This window comes from Silurus aristotelis (genome assembly GCF_946808225.1).
Source record: "Silurus aristotelis genome assembly, chromosome: 10".
NCBI classification, from domain to species: Eukaryota; Metazoa; Chordata; class Actinopteri; order Siluriformes; family Siluridae; genus Silurus; species Silurus aristotelis.
In genome coordinates this window covers 14,815,766-14,839,625 of record NC_139583.1, presented here as the reverse complement: position 1 = coordinate 14,839,625, position 23,860 = coordinate 14,815,766, and the positions used below count along the sequence as shown (strand labels likewise).

General features: G+C 35.1%; 1 protein-coding gene across 2 annotated transcripts in view; it reads right to left on the bottom strand.

Moving 5' to 3' along the window:
* The window catches only part of necab2 (N-terminal EF-hand calcium binding protein 2), an 84,491-nt gene that overhangs the window by 59,271 nt on the left and 1,360 nt on the right, over nucleotides 1-23,860 (bottom strand). For both annotated transcript variants that reach the window (XM_083552703.1, XM_083552704.1), the window contains exon 2: nucleotides 15,229-15,253. In XM_083552703.1, the coding sequence (XP_083408829.1) occupies nucleotides 15,229-15,253 (25 nt within the window). The remainder of the gene's footprint in view (nucleotides 1-15,228; nucleotides 15,254-23,860) is intronic.

Sequence of the window (23,860 nt, the reverse complement as noted above, 5' to 3'; positions counted from 1 at the left end):
ATAAGTGTCTGACAAATATACTAAATATGTAGTAACCGGAGAATTAAGCTAAACGATAATTAAGATATTATAAGATTTACTGGTGAGAAAGTTAAGACTGCCTGCCATTTCAAGCTTACTGTGTAGTACAGAAGCTTGAAATGGCAGGCAGTCTCAACTTTGCAACATATTTGTTGTGTGAAGAATGTTAAGCATTATAATTGCCTCAAGTGCCAGGGTTGTTAAAATTTGTAAAGTTTAATCAGAACATGATCATAGTGTGGATATGCCCGAGTAGCAGTACACAATTTAAATGTTAAGAGCATTAGTAAGGTCAGGCATGTCTGTTGGGCGAGAAAGAATCGGGTGCAGTTGGTGTTTCAGTTCATACTAATATGTATTCAGTCAAAGTTTTTACAGATCAAGCTATTATTGTGTATAATAACAGGGATGTACATTACATTCAACTTTACAGAATATAGCCTACTGTAATATATCATTTTATTTTCACTGTATGTAGAAGAAATCAGCAAAGTCTGTTTTCAAATCAACATCATTATCTCTTATTTATAATAATGAAAGCAAGTGTATCTTTTCTGACAAACACCTCAGTTAATTTGATGGCATATGTGCCAAACAGGATACCAATACCCTGCCTTAATCGTCTACTGCAAGGATTTAAAAATATAGTCAGATAAATGCAGCCTGCTAATTCTTGGTAGTGAAGATTAATGGCAGTGAAGGTGAGCAAAATTAGAGAGGTCAATAAACAGTACAGCTAGTCTGCAATTAAATGTAATTGCATGTTTTTAGAATGGAATAATCAACATCGATTTAAATGAACATTCAGTTTTGTTTGCCAAACTCGAGTCCTTTGAGTGTCCTCTGATTAGTTCTGTTTGTTATAACAGATAAGTCTTTAACATTTTACACCCCCTCATTGTGCTTATACTGTCACTTTATTATTTCCAGTAGCGAAAAAAAAGCAATTTAACTTTCACTTTGTCATGTGTGAGATTGAAAGTGAAATATGAGATGCAAGAATAAAGTGATACATTTCTGTATTCATTTCTAGACTCTTGCTTGAACACACTATTCAGTGTCTAATCCTTTTGTTTTGTGGCCAAACCCCCCCTTAAGCACCAGCCGGGGTTGAGAACGCCATGGCAACACCATCAGGACCTAATTGTGAGGAGGAGCTGCTGTAACCAGGGGGAATGTGCGAAGTAAGGTGGGGAATGAAGAGGGAATGTCTCAAAATTAATAGTGAAACCTAGATCTGGAGTAGTTTAAAAATACTTTTTGTGATGTCTTTGAATAATTACTCTAATTTGCGTAAAAGGAAGTGCAAACTGCTTCTAGGAGTTTAAATGAAAGACTTTAAAGAATTTATGGAAAACAAAAATCATTATCAGGGACAGTGATCTCATTGAGTCTTGAATAATGGAGATTTATGTTATTTATACCATGAGTAAATGGCTCCTTGTCATAGACCAACCCATTTTTCATGTCAACGTATTGACTGCAATTGGTTTATGGGCAGAAAGCTGCTGCTGCAGCACTATATTTACTTTGCTTGTGCATTCTTGGACCTGCAAGTAGATAGATATAGCTGGACATGTACATTGAGCGTTGGTCTTTACAACTGACAAATAGCTATAGCACAATTCAGGATGCAGGCTGGGCTTTTGATCGAGACAAGATGAAACACTATGAGTGGGTTGTAAACAAATCAGTGGAGCATTAGCATTCCTACTCCATTAAGAAAGTCTTTCACTGGCAAGTTGTGAGGTGCACACACAGATACACAGATAAACACATAGGCATGCACATTGACATCTAATTAATTGACATCTAAATGTCACCCGGACTGAGACCCCAGAGAGCACCGGCAAAATATCCGCAGGATCAGACCAGGATAACACCAGCCTAACCTACACTCATTAAGGAGGAAAGGGAAAGGCCACACATTCACACATGCACAGAGATTACATGAGTACAAAGGAGTACAAAGAACTAAAGGTTTATTTTAGCACAAATATTGCATCAATCTCTGTCAACCAAATTGTTTCCATCTTCCTCAGAAATAATTCAGTGAAGGTATACTAATAACATGTTACTGTGCATATCTTCGTATGTTAAACTGAAATAAGTGTAGTGCATTTTTTAGCTTTTTATCATTAAATAGTTTTTAAAAAAATCCTCAAAACAAATTACACTGTCATAAAATGTATGTTTTCAGTGTCTAGATTATGTCACTTGATATCTTTTAGGGTTTGGGTTCACAAGGCTTTTTACAAAGAGGACCTTACAGCGGGAATGTAAAATATATGGAAATGTTACAGAGCTGATCTCATGTAAATTTCCAGATGATTATTTGTAGCATCAGTATTCTAAAATCTGAATATGACAAAACGGTGTTGATGGTATGTTAAATTTTTTATAATGATCATATAACAATTAGCAAAATAATTAGCTTAAATTTAAGGCTATAATCATGCATCTTACCAAAGTTTAAGGGTTTTCACAGCAACATATGATTTATATGACAATTTTATTTGTGAATAACTATAAATTATAAACTCTACTGAGAACAGTACTTGACATACATTTACAATTAATCTGTTTCAGTTCCAGGTTGTACACTACAAAATAAGGATTTGAGCAGGGCAAAATCTTTGATAATAAATGTTAATTGGTTTTGTATTTTAAAAATGTTCAGTCTGTTAATTAATAATGTACCTTTAAATAAGAAAAAATTGTTTTTGATAGGATTTTGATCCACTCCACTGATTTTCAGTCCAGCGACTTGACATTGAAGTACAGGTAAAATGACATATAACCAGTATTTCTCTCTTGTCCTGGCTATATTTGGGCAATAAGGTCACCGTAGACTCTGCACATATCAGCAAGCTTGTGTTATATAGTGGTTTTTAATTTTTTTTATTTAATTTTAAATGTTTGAGGTCTAACTATGAACACAGAGGAGTTTGAGCAAAAAGGTCAAATCAATGATTTACTCTTGTTCTTTTTTGTTTTCTTGACTAAATACTGTTTGGTTGACAGTTCATGTATTTTTTTATTTTTTGAATAGAAGATTCAGGTATATATATATATATATATATATATACAGCATTTCACAAAAGTGAGTACACCCCTTCAATCAAGAAGATCAAGAAGAAGGAAAAGGCCTAGAACGAGTCAATTGAGTCAATCAAAGAAGTTGAGTCCTCGTGTTGTGCGTCAGGTGCAGAAGCTGGCTTCAAAAAACAGCCGCATAAATGTGCTGCCAGCATTGCTCTAGAGGTTGCAGAAACGGAAGGTCTGCTTGTCAGTGATCAGAATATACGCTGCACACTGCAACAAGTCGGTTTGCATGTTCGTCAACCCAGAAGAAAGCCTGTTCTGAAGCTGGCTCACAAAAAAGGCTACAAACAATTTGCTAAAGTCAACCTGTTCAAGAGAATGGATTACTGAAACAATGCCCTGTGGTCTGATATGACTAAGATAAACTTGTTTGAATAGGATGGTGTCCACCATGTGTGGCGCACCAAGGAGGAGCACCAAGAAAATTGTCCTGCATACAGTCAAGCATGGTGGTGGTATATACCGTATATATATATATATATATATATATATATATATATATATATATATATATATATATATATATATATATATATATATATATATATATATATATATATATATATATATATAAAATACACACTCTGTTAGACAAAGTATCCAAACATATCTTGCTAATGTTCTGCTTGCAATATCTCTGGACATGATGTATTGTATATCTGTTGAGCTTCAGCACAATGTCTCCTTCTTTAGGTACCTTGCGGAAAACAGCGAAAAGTAAAGTTGCTCTGAGCTGTCAGTGGATAGGGGTGAGTACAGCATGCTTCCAACTCAAATTTCTGATGAGATACATTGTTCCAAGGGTTCCAGTGCCATCGCGGCAGCACATAATCTGGGTGCTGAAGTGCCAGCGTGCTATTTCCCAAATTTGGACAAAAGCAAGGCTCATCAGCAACAATGAACTTGTAAAATACACTACTATAGCTGTAAAAGTAAAGGAAAGCCTACATGCTTTTAGAGTTTTCAGTGAAAAATACTAAAGTAAAAAAGAAAGTTCCATCACACCTCCAGCAGAAAGACTTTTCCGTGTTGAATAACATCAAGTTTACAATTTCTTTTCTGACCCTGAGGCTGAGTCAGCATCTCAAGGAGAAGTTATATTAGTTTAAAAACTGTGAAGGGTAAAAGTAAAGAATATATATTCACAAATATTCATGCTATAACCTATTTATAAACCATTATAAACAATACTAGAAATATAGGTTTATTATGAATTCTAATTTCTTAACATAATAAATTATCATTTGGGTTGTTGTTTTTTTTTATCAATTTTGCAGTGTTATCACAAAAACACAGTAATCATAAGACAATAATACATTTATTATAACGTAATAATAATAATTTTTAAGTATGTTTTAAAGATATGCGATTTGATAACTTTCCTATTTCCACATTTAGTCCCCATTTACTGTTGTATTAGTCTTCACTATTTTGGGAAGATGTTCCACTAGATCTTAAAGTGTGGTTGTGGAGATTTGTGCTCATTCAGCAACAAGGACAATAGTAAAGTCAGGTACTGATGTAGGGTGAGGAGGCCCGGGGTGCAGTCAAAATTTCAGCTCATTCAAAAGGTCTTTAATAGAGTTGAGGTCAGAGCTTTGTAGCCAGTCACTCAAGATCTCCCACTGGAACCAATAACAACCATATCTTCATGAAACTTGCTATGTACACAGGGGCATTGTTAGAACAGTTGTAGATCTTCTAGTTTAAATGAAGGGAAATAGGTTTTATGAATGTTTTAAGCCTTATACATGTGACATTTACATGTCACTCATTTATATTAACAGACCAGGGCATCACTCTTCAAATGATCAGAACCCTTAAGGACCCTTTAGTTGTCCTTCTGAAGAATCGTTAAAGATTGTGTAGTACTGCGCAAAAGCCTTTGGCATATATTAAAAATTTTCTAATCAAAACTTAAAAAATTAAATACAAATAAATTTTTTCATAAAAAAACAGAAAACAGCACTAAACTAAAAAAGCAGGTTTTTAGAAATTCATCAATAATCTCAAGGACATTTTATGCAGCTGCTGGTTAATAAACCTCTTTGAGAAATTTTGCATTGTCTATCACACTTGCTTCTGTTTGTTGTTTTTGTTTTTTTTGCCATATAATTCCTAAGAGCCAGCATTCTGGTGGTCTATTACATATTTTTATTGACACTGATTTTTCTGTTACATTTTATTTGAAAGTAATAATAAAAAAAAAAAAGCAAACTTTTTTTTTTTTTACTGAACGAATAACGCAGAAGTCATACAATTAGCTCTATAAATAACAATGTCTATAAAAAAATCCAAATAGAACCCATTTTATGTTAAGAACCCTTATTTGTCATATAAACGTAAAAAGATGCCCTAAAAAACTGATTTGAAGAGTACCTGTGTGCTCTTCAGATACATATGTATTCCTCTTGTTAATAAAGCCTCAGCTATAAATAAATCATAAATTGCTATAAATAATACAAACCATAATTCTAAATGCGTTAGATGAATTATGAAAAGAAACCAAATGTAAAGACTTAATTTTGTTCACCTGGTTGGCAAACAAATTTTGCATAGGAAATAAAGTGCTACAATAATCAATCCAGGAAGCTATATAAAAGTATTAATATCAGCAAGTCAAGCAGGCAGCCAGACACCTCCTACACTATGTTCTTGTGTGAAGAATGCCAGAGCTGATGGTGCCTGCAGAGCTGTTGGCAGTTTATTCAGCAATAAGTGGTCTCCCTGAGGAATAATGATGGGACAGGCAGCATATTGTACACAGTCTGAAGCTCAAAAAACAAATGTCATTAACTTTCATCAGCAATGTAGCAATGCCAGGTATGCCCATCATACAACAGGACTTACATTAAGAGTTGTTTGGTTAAGTTAGTGTATGAAGTTGGATCTCTATAGAAAGGTTAAAGCACAACTGCACTACTGCCTCCTGCTTTAGAGTTCTATTTAGTGAAGAAATGTTCAAGGAAAGAAGCTCTCATACAATACCTGTATATTTTCTTTGCATAGGAAAACTGTGGATAAGAGAAACTTAGATCTAATTACAAATATTAGATGTAATAAATCATTATATATGACTATATACTGAATTAATAAGCTTTCAGAACAATTATACAAGTAGTAATAACAAAGGTTGTCTTGCATATTTATAAGACTTTTTGAAGAGATTATGAAAGCATAAGGGTTTGAATCAGGTCTCAGTTAAACCAGTGGCACTTTGAAGTAGAGACAGCAAAAATAAGTAGAATTGTCTCTGCCTGAAGAAGGCTATCTCCCAAAGAGCAAACTCTATTTTATTTTCAGGCAGGAATTCTCTGCTACCTTTTCCTACAGAGCTTTGCTAAAGCCGGTCTGTTCAGGTTAGACAGACTTGTTAGCTGGACTTGATTGATTTTTTTTGCTTCAAATAGTTCTGATTTGACAGAAGTGTTATAAACACCACATACCATAGCCAATATTTTCTTTTAACATGCAGCTTTTCAGCGAACCACACACGTTTATCTTATTAATTAAGCTGGAATTAGAATTAAGGCAAGGTTTTGGACTGAATTTGTCGACAGGGGCAGGGGAGCAGGACAATGGAAAAATGAGAACAAAATTTCTTTGCTGGAGGCCAGAAGTGTGTTTTAATTAGCTGGGCTCCTAGGAGTTTCGAGCTGCAGGCACCCAAACCAATTTCAAATACCTTTTGAAATGGTTCCCTGTAGACTCTTTTTTTTATTATTATTCTTTTGCTACTGCATAATCACTTAAAAAAAATCTTTTTTGGAGTTTGTCCCAGTTACATGTTCTTTATACATGTAACCAACCTTTAATTTCAGTCATATGCATATTATGTGGAAAGTAAGAAATTTACTAAAACTTCTGAGTTAAAATAAAGCTTACATTTAGAACCTATTTAATATGTAAATGGTAATTTTTAAATATAAGTAGTAATGAGTGTACCAAACACATGAGCAAAATAGAAGAGTCACATACATTAAATTATTTAAATGACACACTAACATGTTGAATCTCCACAGTTATTTTGTCCAGTGATGAAAGAGATACCTCATGTAGCCAGAGTCCCTAACAGGTGCTACTGTGGCTAGAGTTGGTAGAAGTCTTATAAAATGCAGAAACCAAAAAAGGCCAAGGACAAGAAATCTAAAAGATCATAGAGAATGATGTAAAGAAAAAACTTTCTGGTGATGTTTTTTTGTCACATTCATCAGGACCACTGTCTTTAAAGTGACAACGCTTTTTCAGACAATATGTCTCTAATATCTAAGAGCTCATATTTAAATGCATCTGTCTTATTCAGCACACTTTTCTGTGCTGTTGAATGAGACAACATAATCATTCCAACTTTCTAGACAAGAGCTGAAAATTACAGATACTGCCTGTTCTAAAGAGCTGGCCTGACAAAGAGCACTCAACAATATTACTAATTTCAGTAGAAGAGCAAAAATATAACACTGGCTGCTACATTTTGCAAAATTTTGTTCCTTAAAGCATCAGATGTAATTTAAGGTCACTATTCTACTGAGGCACTTTATACATGCTCAACTCAACAGGCTTTGTGCTGAATAAATCACGAGTGTTCAGAAATCTGTAAATGGGTTTGGTTAAATTATGGAAGCTGTGACGGCACAGGCTTAAAAGACCAACTATAGGAACACATTTACACATGGATGTGGCATTTGCTCAAGTTCTTTAACCAGTTCTTTAACCTTCCTTAAACTAGTTTTTGTGTAACCAGTGTTTACCTTCTCTGTGACTATGCATATACTATTTCAGAAAATTAATCATTTTAAAATCAGTCATAATGTTTTAACACACATGAAGAGAAAGCAAGGGTCTTTTGCTGCCAAACCCCCATTTATACACACATTCAGGGTCAATAAAGATATTTAAATGCTTGTTGCATCTATGTCTTACATGAGTGACAATAATTACCTCAACTTTAATGAGTCAGTCATTCATCAAAAGTAATAAAAATTACAAATAAAAAATCTGAGCCTTGAACAGGCAAATGGGGGACACTAGAGAAAGATGGACGTCCCCATTACTTTACTAGTCGAAAACATCATGCTGCAATGCCCAGATTTCACTTATAATGGAAAAGAGAGGAATTTATCTTATTGGAGCATGGGCAACCTCTCAGTAATGTATTCATTTAAATTAAGCACCTGTTTACATTTATGTGGCTCTGTAATCAGATGTGTGTCTATATATATATATATATAGATAGATAGATAGATAGATAGATAGATAGATAGATAGATAGATAGATAGATAGATAGATAGATAAAATTATGAGACATGGTCTTGAAGCTTATGATGCTTTAGATAGAAATTATCATTAAAAATAGCACTAGTCATTTCTACAAGGGACAAGATTTGTTTTAAACTTTTGTTTCCAAAGCATCAAATTAAGAAATGCGAGTTAACATAGTTTGGGGTTAAATTTTTTTTGATTATTTATTTAATTATTGAGTCACATCTTTAATGACTTTGGCTTTGGCCACACAAGACTTAAACACTGGTGTATGCAGTTCAGGCTCAATTTGAAACAAAGAATATCTGTGGAAAACTACCAGATTCACAGAAAAGAATAGATAATTGTAGTGCATTTTTGTATGAACAAATAGTTGTTTTGCTAAACTGTTATACTGAGACTTAGACTTTTGTGCTTGCACATATACATGGGTGCGTCTGTCAAATCTTTGACTTGCTCCTAGGAGTGCCATGCTTTAAAATGGCCGTCCATTGCACACACACACACAGAGGCACTGCAGCTGAGGCCTCTAGTTAGAACAGAATGGCTCAAATGACAGCCCTGAAGAGGTTGAATAATACATAACCCTGTCTACAGCTAAGCAAAGAACTGCAAAGAGCAGCACACCAGGTATTTATACCTCCACTGTTGAATTGTGTGTGTATACAGTAAGTGTTACATACACTACATAACAAAGTATAACTATACTTACTTATTAAAGGACCATTTTCTTGAATAATTTAAGTAATGACCACACACACACACACACACACACACACACACACACACACACACACACACACACACATATATATATATATATATATATATATATATATATATATATATACAGTGAGGAAAATAAGTATTTGAACACCCTGCTATTTTGCAAGTTCTCCTACTTATAAATCATGGAGGGGTCTGAAATTGTCATCGTGGGTGCATGTCCACTGTGAGAGACATAATCTAAAAAAAAAATCCAGAAATCATAATATATGATTTTTAAACTATTTATTTGTATGTTACAGCTGCAAATAAGTATTTGAACACCTGTCTATCAGCTAGAATTCTGGAGCAATCATTAGAAAATGGAAGAAGCTAAACATGACTGTCTATCTCCCTCGGACTGGGGCTCCATGCAAGATCTCACCTCATGGGGTCTCAATGATCCTAAGGAAGATGAGAAATCAGCCCAGAACTACAAGGGAGGAGCTGGTCAATAACCTGAAAAGAGCTGGGACCAACGTTTCCAAGGTTACTGTTGGTAATACACTAAGACGTCATGGTTTGAAATCATGCATGGCATGGAAGGTTCCCCTGCTTAAACCAGCACATGTACAGGCACATCTTAAGTTTGCCAATGACCATTTGGATGAACCAGAGGAGTCATGGGAGAAAGTCATGTGATCAGATGAGACCAAAATTGAATTTTTGGGTCATAATTCCACTAAACGTGTTTGGAGGAAGAAGAATGATGAGTACCATCCCAAGAACACCATCCCTACTGTGAAGCATGGGGGTGGTAGCATCATGCTTTAGGGGTTTTTCTGCACATGGGACAGGGCGACTGCACTGTATTAAGGAGAGGATGACCGGGGCCATGTATTGTGAGATTTTGGGGAACAACCTCCTTCCCTCAGTTAGAGCATTGAAGATGGATCGAGGCTGGGTCTTCCTACATGACAATGACCTGAAGCACACAGCCAGGATAACCAAGGAGTGGCTCTGTAAGAAGCATATCAAGGTTCTGGTGTGGCCTAGCCAGTCTCCAGACCTAAACCCAATAGAGAATCTTTGGAGGGAGCTCAAACTCTGTGTTTCTCAGTGACAGGCCAGAACCCTGACTGATCTAGAGAAGATCTGTGTGGAGGAGTGGGCCAAAATCCCTCCTGCAGTGTGTGCAAACCTGGTGAAAAACTACAGAAAACATTTGACCTCTGTAATTGCAAACAGAGGCTACTGTACCAAATATTAACATTGACTTTCTCAGGTGTTCAAATACTTATTTGCAGCTGTATCATACAAATAAATAGTTAAAAAATCATATATTGTGATTTCTGGATTTTTTTTCAGATTATGTCTCTCACAGTGGACATGCACCTACGATGACAATTTCAGACCCCTCTATGATTTCTAAGTGGGAGAACTTGCAAAATAGCAGGGTGTTTAAATACTTATTTTCCTCACTGTATATATATATATATATATATATATATATATATATATATATATATATATATATATATATATATATATATATATATAAATATATATATATATATACAATTTATTTATTTTTATGTAAAAAATGTTAATACCAGGAAGCTAGTTCTGTTTCACTTTTACGAATGAATTTGTCAAGCCCAGCAAGTCCTATTTCAAAGACTCTCCATATCCCAAGTGCCATTTAATCTGAGACTGAGAGTATAATTAGCTTGTGAAATAAACGGCAAAGCCTAGAAGTTGTCAGTGTGTGAGTTAACAAGGAAGACTGTGAATGATCAGAAACCTTCAAGAATTATATTGAGGAGAAGGACAGACTATTAAGAATGGACAAAGGTGTCTCTTTCGTGAGATCAGCATATACCTATATATAATTTTTTAGAATTTGGTTAAGAAAATTATGTATAAGTACCACCTTCAAAATAAATCAAAATAAAAAGCACAAGAGTTACTTTTTTGTGGATTTATAAGTTTTTTTCCTAACTACGACTCTAACCATCACAAACAATAAATGAGTCTTAGCTAAGACAACACATAACCACACACCAGGTCTTTCATCATACATCAGTGTTTCATGCCAATGCTCAGCTTGCCCCTCCAAAGGTTGTCCACTTGTGCTGCAAATATGTTTCTATATGCAAATTCAGAACCTCATTTTCGAGGCATCTTCTACCACAGGTAATGACATATAAGCTATGAAGGAAGGGTGCTATGTTGTATTAACATTGTGAACAAGGCTATTCTCAACCTGTTTACTTGTCACTGAAAGCGCATGCAAACACTTATTTGTTGCCAGTGAAAGCCTGTGAATACAAAACACAGAGATCCTTGCGTGTGTGTGTGTGTGTGTGTGTGTGTGTGTGTGTGTGTGTGTGTGTGTGTGTGTGTGTGTGTGTAAGAGAGCCCTCAAGCACAAAATAAGGATTTATCTATAAGCTTAAACAGGATAATTAGGTAATAGTCACAAATAAAGTAAACACACAAAGCCAGATGTTATGCTGCATTTTGTAGGACTAAAAGATTAATGAAGAACTAAAGGACACATGCAATAGGATGACAACTCACATTGGAAAGAACAGAATTTCAAAGAGGGAAGAATTACACTTCCATTACCACCCACTTCTCTATAATTATCTGTAACCCTCTCCTACACAAGAGCTCCATTTAAGAAGGTGCAATACTGAAGAGGGGGAACTATTATAAGTGTGATGCTGGGTCAATGCCACAAGGCCACTGGTGTCACATTTCTCCTGGATTCTGTGCTAACGCTTGACAAACTGGTTCAAAGGAAAAAACTGTGGAGCCAACTTAAAAACTTTCTTTTTTTCTTTCTTTTTTTCTAACGCAACCCTCCCACAATTTATCCGGGCTTGGGACCGGCACTAAGAGTGGCTGGGGATGGTTCCCTGACCGGGAATCGAACCCGGGTCGCAGCGGTGGGAGCGCTGCATCTTAACCACTAGACCGCCAACTGACCTCCATAATTACTTTAAATGAGTCCTCGGGTGTTTAAATGGGTTTGATTGTGTTGATTGTGTGTGATGTGGAGTTTAGGATGAAAGTATATAAAAACATAAGATGTATTTACTCCTGTAAATTGTTTACAGACATACAGCTATACTTAAGAATTTGTGCAGTCTGAACAGTTTTAATAGTTGCATCATTAGAGAAAATAAAACATATATGTGCAATTTTCTTCTTTGTGCATCCAAAAATGTAAATTAGCATCATAGCTCTCAGTTGATTAATTTTTCAATGAATTGCAAACTAATACCAAGTTAGGATTGGAAAAAATATATAGAAGACCTAATAATGGTTTCATCATGAGCATTGTATTATTGTATTGCATATTCCATTACAAAGGAATTTAACTAAAATAAAATACAGCAACAAAGTAAACCTGATTAATTTTTTTAGAGTCTTGACCACATGGCCATAAGGCTGGTGCAACTTAAGGATCAACATAAGGAAAAATAATTTTGTGTAAGAAAGAAAAGGTTTAGAACAAATTAAATTTATAAGAAAATACAGCTTGTCGCCGCTACTCTGATTTAGAGCAAATGTCTAGAACAGCCTGGCATCCATCACCTGCCGTCCTCCACATCTCCTCCTCTCTCTTTCCTTTTCCTTCTCATTAAAACATACAGCAAGTTGCTCTCAGGAGAGGTTTAAACATCACTGTGTGCTAGTACCACACATCAAATAGCAATTTCTTTTAAGAGGAAGCTTTTTTATTTATTTATAGCAAACTGTCTCTTATACACAGATACCACAGAGAGGGGTGTGAATATTTTTCACACCCATACTGTACCTACAAATAAACAACAAATTCATGCTTATGTTTTTTATATCAAACACAGTCTGTCTGTGTGCTTTGATATAAAAAAAAAACCTAGACTGCTGTGAGTCAAGCAAGCCAGGAATTTTTGCTTATGATAATCCAGAATATAAAATAATGAAAATGCATGAAATGTATTTACCCATGAATGCTTTACAGATTTTATAACTTGCTATAGTTGGTTTCTCATAATGATGGTTGATCTAAAGGGCAAGGAATATGCATGAGGATAAAAGGGTCTATTTGCATAATGAGACTTATCTCAAATGAAGTAGCAAGTACATCTGCAATTATGGCTCCAACTTAATAAGCATAAAAATATCCATCAATCAATTTAAGGCCATGACTGTTCATTTAAACACTAAAAAAAATTCAAATTAAAAGACCAATGTGAAAAAGAAGCAGAATTTGACATGGGCAACATTAAGTTGAATCATATGTATAAAATCAGGATGAGAACCATGAAGATGTAATTTGTTCCATTTAAATGTGATTTTTTTAGTTTCTAGATGCCATGCCTCTCTTACCTGTAGCAAAAGTAATGCAACAAATATAGAAGCCCCAGAAAGAGGCAGATCCCCGAGTCAATTTCATAACCTCTAGTTTGGAAGTAGTAATAAAAGGAGAATTATGTATTGCTGCTTTGTAGAATCATCGGAGGTTCTGAGAGTAAATGCCCCTTACAGACAAGCATAAAATTCTGATGTCACGACGGTCCTTAACTTCAATACCTTAACAACAACCCTCTTCAATCATATGTACAACACTTAGGTAAATTGAATCCGAAGGGGTTAGCGAGTAGAGCAGACAGAAGAGTTGGCTCTTGTTTTGTGTAATTATGAGGATATACTGCATGTGATAGCAAATTTCACCTGTTACAGTTTGTGTGTCAAATATAATACATTCTTTTAATACTTTTAAGAGCAAAGTATAAGACTAACCAGAGCATACAGTTGGGGCCAAAAGCTTACATGTAATGGGTCAAAAATAATGATTTATGAAATATAAGTTACGAAATATTTTAAATGAATTTACTGTAATTAAAATAATGGTTTTCTTATGGTCACTATATCACTTTTAATTTGTTGTCTTTAAACCATTGAGTTATAAATTTAAAGGTATGTTTGCCCTGCTGGAAGACCCAAGCAAAAGCTTTCCGGTTGATGTCTTGACATATTGATGCAGTATTTATAGATAATCTAAATTTCCTGAAGTAGGCTAGTTCCATTTTCAGATTAAAAGCCCCCCTTTTTTTCCACGCTGTGCTGTAATGATCATTATGGCCAAATGTTTTCATTTTTGTTTCATCTGGCTAGAGAACACTGTTCTGAAAACCTAGGTCTTCACCTTAGTCATCATCTAAAATATCAGTCTGGCTTAAAAAAAAATGCTTTTATAGAGGCTTATTTCTTGTGTGACAAGAAAGTGCAATTATGGATTTACATACTTTGGTACATAAAGCCCCTAACTCCTTCATCAGTTCCTTTGTTGAATTATTGTCTTAATATCCTAAATGTTTTGTCGATGTGTTCCAAAGATTTTTATTTATGCATACAATACAAAAGTTTTTTGTTTTATCTCAATAAAATTGCGAAGGGCCACAGCTTTTGAGATCTTAGATAAGTTGCTTGGATTTCATAAAAAAAAGTTTTTAAAGGTAGACCCTTAAACACATAGTTGGATTACCGAACAGTTGCAATGTTCCAGACTGAAGAAAGAGTACAATTTTGATCCATTGGAATTCTGATAAAGTGAATTAAAGTTTAAATAAATCTGTCTCTACCGCAGTTGTGGATGTGTAAATTCACAAGTTACTTGCAAATGTCATATGCATTTGTGAAATACTGGGAATTAATATCTTAAGCTTATGTGTACTGTATGTAAACATGTAAACTGCAGCTTTAATTACAAGTGACAGGATATTATATATTTCTCTGAGGAGACAAAATCTAATCATGATGCTATAGCGCTGAAAATTGCATATGCATAACAGCACTAAAATTCCATCTCAAATTTACCACCGCCTTGTATGTTTCTCAAACATTACATTCTAATTAGCTGGACTATTAGCAAAATACACTGCCAACCTTCCCAGCATAAGTTTAAAGGGAAATCTGCCAATTTATAGGTATCTCATCTTCATCCAATCACCTCAGCAGAATTGTTCATACTCATCCTTTCCTTATGTCTACTTATAAAATACAGGATTAATGTAACATATCTTTCTGAATAACAATTCAATTGATTCAGAAACATTTGTTATGACTAGATACATACTCACCATCCTTATCGGCTCTCCGAAATATCTGTAAAGAAACCAAAAACAGACTTTGTTATTGCATGTTAAATTATTCCTGTAGTCAAAAGAAACAAACATTTCAAATTGTTCAAATTGGTGTCTATTTGATTATTTATACATATCATTACTGTATATATTGCATATAAAATGACAAAGTCAAGGACTGTGGGTCAATGAAGTTAACCGGTATAGAGATAGTTGGAGAATTGGTACTAAAATTACTGTACTGCCTGAAGTCTTTCAGATGGGTAAAGAAAATATATGTTATTTCAGAAAATGAAATTACACACTGGGTAATCAATTTATGTTTCCATGTGAAATGATGTGTGTTGCATCATTGTGCAGGCTTGCATACATAATGGATACAAGATGCTATATTTTAGGAATACAAAGATGCTATATTGAAAAGCTATAAACAGTGACAAACATTTGAGTCAAAGGTATGGTAATGGTAGCCTAATGCTTTTTTTAATATTCTTTAAAAATTCCTCTCTGTTATAATTGACACAACTTTTCGCCAACCATTCCTTTACAGAATAACTTATTGTTGGTCAACACAATGAGAAGCAATACAGTTACAAAAAGCGTTAAGTGACATTTACATCTGATATTTACTCCATTTGCCATTTCATTCTCTGGTGAACACATTTTCATCCACCAGAAGACAAAGCAGCAATCAGGCTCAGTATAACAAACTTTATATTACATTTATATAACAAGGTACATTAGTAAGTGTTTTCCACAAAGGAAAAAGTTGTTGACACTGAAGACGTTTTAAATCACATTTTGTGCCAGTATCAAAAAAGAAGGACAGGTTCAAAAAATTTTCCTAAAACCTTTGGTTTCAATGGTCTGTGTCTTTACCTTGTGTAAGATATTTAATAATGGAAAGATTAGGAAAACTATGCACATTGGGTAAGAGCTGAAACAGGAGACAGCAACTGTAGCATGGATACCAAATGCTATAAAAGTAACACAAGAAGGAATCTATCATTCTGACTCATCCAACAAGATATGTACTATGGCAACTGACCTGACACATTCAGAAGCTAGAGCTGCAAGTGACTGCTAAAAGGTAAATGAAATTGGGTGCCAGCATGGGGAGGCTAGACTAATCAAGTATTTCTCCAGTCTAACACTGTTAAGTCAAATAATGTAGGTGACCTACTTTAGCTTTACTTCAGAAGAGCAATATCCATGTGACAGCAAAAGGGGGACAGTAACCCAAAAGTGAAAGGCATAAAATGCCCTCCAGATTTATAAGCAAAATATATACAAATATATTGAATGAATAGCTTGCAATAAATAATCTTAAGAAGTGAAATTATTGTATAGATTGTGTACCATGGTCTGCTGCTTAACAATTAAAATATTTTATAATGCCTTACCTGGAAAGAAAAAGAGAACTGCATCTATTCCTAAAACTTCTAGCAAGGATAGAAAGACACTAATAAAGATATTCAGATTTTTTCAGATCTGGAAAATGTTTGAGAACCTTAATGCATAGGTTGTTGTATGTGGCTTTATCTCTAGATTTCAGACAACAGGTTTCATGAAAATTCAGATGGTGACTGGAAATGATTTAATTTGCTTTTTTAAAAAAACTAAAATTTTCTTTGTTGATTGAAGGTATGTTTGACTAGAGTCAAGTCTAATCCTGTAAGAAAAGGCCATCGAGTTTTGCTGATATTGTAGAAATTTCAGTTTCTGAGCCACTAAACACAAAAGCTTTAAAATGTAATTTTAAGGTAAATGTAAATCTACCAGTGGCCCTATCAAAATATTAGTTAAATAATTTTTTGGGTTTATTTTAAATATTATTTTGCCCTTATTAGTCATTATTTTGAAGGGTGTAGTATATGTGATGAAAAAGTATTTATTTCCAAAACAAACATGTCAGTTGGATCATGTGTTATCTTCATAAAACTAATCTTATTAAAAATAACTTGATCTTTTTTGAAAATTAATAATAAGAAAAAGATTTAACAAATGTCAACAGGGCATCGAGACATTGAACATGATTATTCAAGTAAGACCTAAGTCTAGCCCTGATACAGGACTTCTCATTATATGTTCCAGCAGTGCTGTTATAAATACCCTTGTTAGAATGGCCAGTCAGAAAGTCAGGAATGGTCAAAATTGGAGAAATTACATGCCTGTCTACTGAAAGGTACAATGGTTGGATCTAACACAGCTACAGGAAATGAAAAAATGTTGATTGTATTTCCTCAAACATTTGCCTATGATTTTAGATACTTATTTTCATAGATTTTCTGTGGTTGGCACAGTACATTCAGCCAATTTACTAATCAATGCTATTAATATTTTAACGTTCAAACATGTATTCATGGGCAGTCACTAATTAATCCTAACTGATAGAAATATGAAAGTTAAAACAAAATTTGTTTAAGCGTTCCAGTTTACAATGATCAACACAAAATATCAACCTTTATTTAACAGAAATGTAATCCTTAAACCTAAACATTTCATCTGAAAAAGCTTGTATTGTGTTTCAGGTTGCCCTTGAATTCAATATTAACTCTTATTTATTGTCGTTTTAAATGAAAAATAAATACACATGTTAGACGTGTACTTTCAATAAATGTTAATTAGTGTCATTGATGTTTTATGCCTGCCATACTTCTAATCCTATTAGTATTTGAACACAAGGTGATTTCCACTCAAAAAGAAATTAATCAGGAATTACTGCCTGAAGTCTTGAACCTATAGACATCACCAAGTGCTCACTTTCTTCACTGGTGATATTTTGCCAGGTCTTTACTGCAGTTATTTTCAGTTCCTGCTTTTTCTTCGGGTGTCTCACCTTCAGCTTTGCCTTCAGCAAGTAATCTGATCTTCCTGTTTATAAGGCTTTCCAATGGATTATATATTGTGATAAACCTTCTGTATTTACTCTGGCAAAGATTTCACTTGGTTGTTGATTTTGAAGCAGATATAGATACCTCATGGGGGTGTTTTAATTCTGGCCAACTGTTATAAGTGGGTGTGCTTTGAAAGGAAAATAAATATTCTATGCTTCTCCAGAGTGATTTTCTGTCGTCTAGTGTGTTCTTCATATAGAAAAAAGTGCTGGTATTCTTATTGTATCATCCAATTTAATGGTAAACCCTCAAATTAAAGAAGAAATTCAGTATGTTGATTATTCATTAGTTAATATTCATTATTATTCATTATTTAATATGTAACTCTAATATACTCTGTGCCACTAGGCAATTGCCTGAGAGTGCCCTTAGTTGAAATTTAAGCCACTTCAAATTTGCTGTTCAATCTGTTTAAAAAAACAAAAAACAAATGCACTCTTGGAGACATCTTTTTTGTTCATCTGATAAAAAATAGTCTACTGTTTACTGACCTAGAGATTTGCCCTGACTATGGTTAACCCGGCCCTTTCAATGATTCCTATTTTGTGTTTTGCCCTTGAATGTGTTCATTAATATATTTGATCTTGTTATATCAACCCTGTCTGGCTTGATTTTCTCCTCAATAAATCCTTGTGCACATGGATCCATATTCTGCATCTTCTAGGGCCCCGTTCAGTTACCTGAACTAAGGTCAATTCATGGCTGATTATGAACACAGATGGCCAGTGTTAGGGAAGAGCTACTCAAACCAAAAATAATCAGTGAGTTACTGCTACAATTTATCAATGTGTCTGCATAGGTATGCATCCAAAAGTACATCTATTAATCCGTTGTGATACAAAAATGTGTATTTTTTGTGGATAAGACAGTTAAGATAAGAGTTTCTGAGCACATTCATGGGAAACCACTACATTTAGCCTAGCACAGCTGAATTCTCTATATGTGAACAGAAGTTTTAAAATCATCCACGAATAGATGCTAGAGAAATGTTGTTCATGCTGAAACAGGAAAAGGAAGTCTGCTGCAGAGATATCTTTTTTGTACACTCTTCAACCAAAGAGAACAGCTGGAACAAATCAGCCTTAAAGATCATTATGTAGCAAGGCCAGCTTTTGACAAACTGTGCTATCTGGTCGAGATGACAGACTAACCATAAACCACTTTTTCCAGGTTGCTATTTGCATGTATTTAATGATTTATAAGTCCACAGGCCCAAACTGACTTCATTTTAAACCAAGTTAAAATCTATGTCAGTGTCTCACAACAGTCTACCTGGTGAAGAGAAATAACATGTTTTGACTGCATTTTACTGCAAAAACAAAGACACAATGCCACGACCAGGTGAATCAAAGACACCCGTCATGACCAGGTGCGCATAAACATAAAACCTATGGTAGAAAGTAGACATATGTCTTTACTTGAGAAGATATCTTCATGTTCAGAAAAAACATCCCTACATTCTGGTGCTGCAGAAAACGTATCACTGTCATAGTTTGTCTATAGCTGTCTGTCCAAGACAGAAGGTACTCATCTCCTGGGATGCTTCCTGTTTTAATCACTGTCTATCTCTCTCCTGACATTCTACCCACATAGAGTGCACTGAGACTCATACTGAAGTGATGATCCTTACACAGGATTTAAAAAAGCTAAGGTATCCAGGCTGCCTCCTTACAGACCAAGGGATGGCTCCATTGAACTTCTGGTGACTTCAATTCCCCCTAGGGTATGTGTATCCCCTGTCGCTCCCTGAAAACCCAATCCATGAAGGAATATCTCACAGATTTTACACATACTACAGTCTGGGCCCAAGGCATTATGAATACCTGGTGATACGCTATGGGCACATAAATGCTCCTTTTGTGTTCCAAGCCTTCATTAATATGGTGCTAGAGAAATTTTTAAATGATTGTTTCATAACTTATATAGATGACATTCCACAATACTCCTGGATAGACACTGAACACATAGCCCAACTTAATGCTGTTCTATGTTGAGTCTTTAATCACAATTGCTGTGTTAAGCTGAAAAATAAGGTTTTCAGAAGGTCTCGGAACTCAGTAAATGTCCTAGGTTATAACACAAATGAATATGGTTGAAAAGAATTAAAAACAAGTGAAAACTGCCTCAACCACAGACAATTAAAAACCTGCAACAGAGTTCTTCTAGTAATACATTTGGTAGTGTACAATCCCCACTTACATTTCTTTTAAATGGCAAACCCAAGCAACTAAATGATTGAAGATAAACAGTGCTACAGAGATATATGGTCTTTAAAGAAAAGATTTAAAACTGCTCCCATTTTCCCCATCAAGGTCTCATGTTTTTTATGGGGTAAAAGCGCAAACTCTTCATCCCAAGTCAAGGTAAACCATCCAAAGCTTACTAGTTTGCCTTATATTTCAGAAAACTCTCCCCAGTGATAATTAATCATGATGTGGAAAACTGGGAGTTACTGCCTATTAAAGAAGCCCTAGATTGTGTTAGAGAAGAGAGGAAAAAAGTACAGGCAGGGTGGAGTGGGTGGAGAAGAGTGGCAGGAGTGATTTGTGATAGAAAGTTTATAGGACTGTGGTGAGACCTGTGATGTTGTATGGTTTAGAGACAGTGTCATTGAGTAAAAGACAGGAGGTGGAGCTGGAGGTAGCAGAGCTGAAGATGTTAAGATTTTCATTGGGAGTGACGAGGATGGACAGGATTAGAAATGAGTTTATAAGAGGGGCAGCGCATGTAGGACGTTTTGGAGACAAGATGAGGGAGATGGTTTGGACATGTGCAGAGAAGGGACAAGGGGTATATCATTAGGAGAATGCTGAGGATGGAGCCACCAAGAAGGAGGAAAAGTGGAAGGCCATGGAGGAGGTTTATAGATGTGGTGAGGGAAGACATGCAGGAAGTTGGGTTGAAAGCGGCAGATGTAGAGGACAGAGTGGTAAAGAGACGGATGATCCGCTGTGGTGACCCCTAATGTGAGAAGCCAGAAGAAGAAGAAGAAAATGAAGAAGAAGAAGAAAGAAGCCCTAGATGAATGAAGACATTAATGGAAGGAGCCAGGCATTTCTTTGTGGTGATCACTGACCACAAAGATGTGGAGTTTATGAAGAAGGCCATGAGATTGAACCCCTATCAAGCCTGTTTTGAAGATATTGGAATGCCCTCTGCAACTGCAGTCCATCAGCCTAGCACCTTTAACAGAAGCTGATCCTGGACCATTTTTACTTCAGGGCCCACCAGTTTTACTGTGCTTCTGTCTACAGTGAAACAAATTGATTCAATTAAAGCACTAGTGTTGATACAGACACTGAGTATGAGCATTGTTTTTTTTTTATGTAAGACTTCCTGCCAGCAGGCCCTATTGTCCATGGAGTTAGGGGAACACTTTAATAGAAGGGGGATAGGGGAAATAACTCTGCCTGTTAAGTGATCACATGAGACAGGCAGAACTTGGGTGTTGGAACATAGAACTAGGCTGTGGTGTGGCAGTTCGATATTATTATGGTCTATTTTGTGTAGATTTATAACATAATTCTAGTGACATATAGAGCAGTATATTCTGCAGTGCTTTTGTCAAATTCAGATTCTAAATCAAGGTCTAATCTGCCACCTCGGCATACCATGTCTGCATCACTGCACAGTCAACACAAGGGATATATGAAGCGTTAATGGCCGCCTTAAGATGGTCAATGCCAACTCAGAGAGTGCATAAGTGATGCTTGTCTTTGGCTTTCAGGGTCTGCAGAATGTGGATGTATGGCATGCAAGTGTTGCAGTATGGCTTGTTAGCAAAGCCCTGTCAAGAGAAGCATGATATAGCCACAGGCCGGCTAATTTGTGGGTTGTTGCAGCAGGGAGAACGGATGGAAAGTACATGTGCACAAAATATGTGCACAATGTAAGTCTCCTCTCTTGGGGGTTTGGAGAGGTGAAATACAACTGTCGATGTTGTAATCCAGCCTAACTGTGAAAAGATGTTATTACTATATTTCGGTAAACCAGTAAAAGACCCGTTATTCTTGAGCAAGTGTTTAACAACATTTGTAAAACATGTAAAAAAAAAAACCATGTAAAAATAATAATAATAATAATAATAATAATAATAATAATAATAATAATAATAATAATAATAATAATAATAATAATAATAACAATTCTAATAATAATAATAATAATAAACTTTATAATAATCATAATTATGTGCAACAAAAGTTACAAAACAACACAATCAAGCTTAATTGATAGATGAAAGTTTTAGCAAAAAATGTATCTATTTATCTCATCAATCTACCTTTAGCTATTGCAGATTACTTTACAATAAACATGGCCCTACAAAACACTGGTGTTGTAAGCACTAAGTATTTACCATTTACTATAATATATAACTAAAAATATAGTGCAAACTAAATAAAAGGTTTTGCTTTAATCTGTTTGTGAATAGCATCTAAATACTGCACAATTGGCTGGATTTTTCAAGCCAATGAACAGCTAAAGTTACAGTTCTCTTTCATCATCTCATGCTCATCATCTCAGATTGCCTATGGCAGGTATATCTGTAGCTGACTGCTGTACAATATTCAAATTGTGAGGGTCAACTTAAGTTTGAGTTGACCCTCAATTAATTAAATAGCCAAGAATATTTCTCCATAAGGAGTTCTGCTTGCTTCTCCAAAGACTGGAAGGAAGATAATACCATTGCCTGCCCAAAAAAGACACCACGCCATCTCAACTGTTAGGTGGCTCAATGGTACCAGTACCCCAGTAGACTGCTAATAATGTGGCTGTATAAAAATACTAAAATTATGCCACATGAGCTCGTGGATGCAAAGAGCAACATTGTCAGCAGTTTTACCTTGGGTATGATTGAATGGTCAGATATAAAGCTTGGGTTCCACTCAACTGTTTGGATGACGTCTTTTCATTTATTGCATAAAAAGTTTTGAAAAGATTATCATAGAGCACCATATTAAAGTGATGTGATTATTGCAGATTTACCCTAGTTAAATATTGTAATTTTCTTACTTAGACATTCAGACACCTTTGGTGCATTCTTGCTTAATTGTTGATGTGTAAGCTTGGCATACAATAGGATACACACACAAAAGAAATCTGATCTCCCCTGTCAAGTGTGCTGGAGAACTTTAGGTTTTGTGTTAAAGTTGTTCTTTCATATACCCTTTGTAGCTTTTAAGTAGATATATTTTATATATATATATATATAAAAAAAAAATCATGTTTCAGCTTGCTAAATAAAGGTTTACGATGATGTTCTGTGTTCCATTAATAAAAGAATGGTCTATTAACTTTTAGATTAACCGTAACCATGTCTTCACAACCTGGCCACCTGTCCAGGCATCACACGAGTAATGGAATCCACCTGCCAGCAAGAAGGGACATTGATTCCCAGAAAGCAAGTGTGCTTCTCAATGTGTGTCCCTGCTTTTCACTTCTCTCTCCCCTCTCCTTCCCTCTCTCCGTTTTCATACCAAACTCTGCATCCTGGCTCCTGCACCATTTGTCATTCTCCTTTTCCCCCGTCTGTCTGGTTTCTGGTATAATATTGTGCCCTAAGTTTTTATTTTAATGAGTTTTCTTAGTTTAATTAGTTGTATGCACCATTTAAATATATGTGTATGTCTTGCTTTATCTGGGACTTGTACTGAACTACTTTTCACTTGCAAAAGCCTTAAAGCAATCTGTGTATTGAGACATGATTATGTATAACATGCAATTATCGACCA